The sequence below is a fragment of the Camellia sinensis genome, chromosome 9 (assembly GCF_055761805.1).
Source record: "Camellia sinensis isolate YWXY chromosome 9, ASM5576180v1, whole genome shotgun sequence".
In the NCBI taxonomy this organism is placed as follows: domain Eukaryota; kingdom Viridiplantae; phylum Streptophyta; class Magnoliopsida; order Ericales; family Theaceae; genus Camellia; species Camellia sinensis.
Window position 1 is genome coordinate 137,032,407 of NC_138969.1, and position 1,878 is coordinate 137,034,284.

General features: G+C 40.7%; 1 protein-coding gene across 1 annotated transcript; it reads left to right on the top strand.

Moving 5' to 3' along the window:
* The first annotated feature begins 257 nt into the window (after positions 1-257).
* On the top strand, positions 258-1,401 carry LOC114301560 (senescence-specific cysteine protease SAG39-like). Its single transcript, XM_028246502.2, has 2 exons — positions 258-693; positions 809-1,401. Exons 1-2 carry the CDS (start codon positions 258-260, stop codon positions 1,399-1,401), a joined length of 1,029 nt encoding a protein of 342 aa, XP_028102303.2.
* The last annotated feature ends 477 nt before the right edge of the window (positions 1,402-1,878 follow it).

Genomic DNA, 1,878 nt, shown 5'->3' on the forward strand with positions numbered 1-1,878 from the left:
ATGTTTTCTGTCCCAACAAACACAGAGCCTAAAAAAATCTTACATTCCAAGAAGCTGCGTTCACGGTACTGAGCTTTGGTTGTCCATGTCATCACAATTTGCCGGGGAAACTGGGGACTTAGACCTTTCCTTAGCCAGAATTGTAATTCTAGAGGCAGATCATCAAGGAAGCATATCATCTTGTCTATATAAACCTTAACTCACCAGGATTTAAGAATATCTACCAATTCACATAGCCTTTTCAAAACATCTTGAAAATGGCTTTGACACTAGAAAGAAAATTTATCTTCTCAACCTTGTTAGTTTTGGGGCTTTGGGCTTCGCAAGCCATGTCGCGCACACTATATGCAGCATCCATGTCTGAGAGACATGAGCAATGGATGGCCAATCACGGGCGTGTCTACAAGGACAATGCAGAGAAAGAGATGCGCTTTAAGATATTCAACGACAATGTGCAATTTATAGAATCTTTCAACAGTGCCGGGAATCGACCTTACAAACTGAGCATAAATCAATTCGCAGATTTAACTAATGAAGAGTTCCAGGCCACTCGTAATGGATACAAGATCCCCTCCCACCCAAGGCTATCCAAAACAACACGATTTAGGTATGAAAACGTGACTGCAGTGCCAACTAGCATGGACTGGAGGAAGAAGGGAGCTGTCACTCCCATTAAGGATCAGGGTCAATGTGGTAAGTAAGGCAATCCATTTTTCTCAAACTCACCTAGTAAACTGCTGCTATCAAATTCATGTTTTATTTATTTATTTATTTATTTATTCTCTAACTTCTTGTGTTTGATCAATAGGAAGTTGTTGGGCATTTTCAACAATAGCTGCCACTGAAGGGATCACTCAACTCACAACTGGTAAGTTGATCTCACTATCCGAGCAAGAACTGGTGGACTGTGACAGGAGTGGTAAAGATGCAGGCTGTGAGGGTGGTTACATGGAGGGTGGCTTTGCATTTATTGTACAAAACAAAGGCATTGCCACTGAAACAATTTATCCATACTCAGCAACTGATGGAACTTGCAACACTAGGAAGGAAGCTTCCCATGCAGCAAAGATTAGTGGCTATGAAAATGTGCCTGCCAACAGTGAGAGTGCACTATTGAAGGCTGTGGCTAACCAACCCATTTCAGTTTCTATTGATGCCGGTGGAGCTTCCTTCCAGTTTTACTCAAACGGGATTTTCACAGGAGATTGTGGGACTGATCTAGATCATGGTGTCACTGCAGTTGGATACGGGACAACCACTGATGGCACCAAGTATTGGTTAGTCAAGAATTCATGGGGAACTAGCTGGGGTGAGGAGGGATACATTAGAATGCAAAGAAACATTGCTGCTAAGGAAGGCCTCTGTGGCATTGCCATGGATTCTTCCTATCCTACAGTTTAGAACCTAGAAGCAGCAAACAAAGGATGAATCTTCATCTTGAGTTTGCACTTTGGTCTCAGCATATTGTTATATACCGATACATGTGGTATGTTACTTTTTCTTGTCCTGTAAATCTGTGTGATTCAAGCAGTATCTAAAATATTAAACTTTATTAACGAAACTGCAATGTACTTTTAGTTTATTCCTCTGTAATCATAGTACCTTCCCATATTTGCTTTCTTATGGTAAAATTGAAGTCTTACCACCCCAATGGATTAACAATGTTTTCTAAATGGTGTCCCCAACTCCTTGACTAGGAAAAAGTAGATTGCTAAATGCTTTACGTTAAATCCATAGTGGCCTTAAGGGAAAGTAGAAATACCAGAATGGGAGCATCAAATGTGGTTCACAAGTCAAAAGTAGAATGCTAAATGCCGTACATTAAAACCATAGTTGCCCAAAGGGAAAGTAGAAATACTAGAATGGCAGCATCAAATG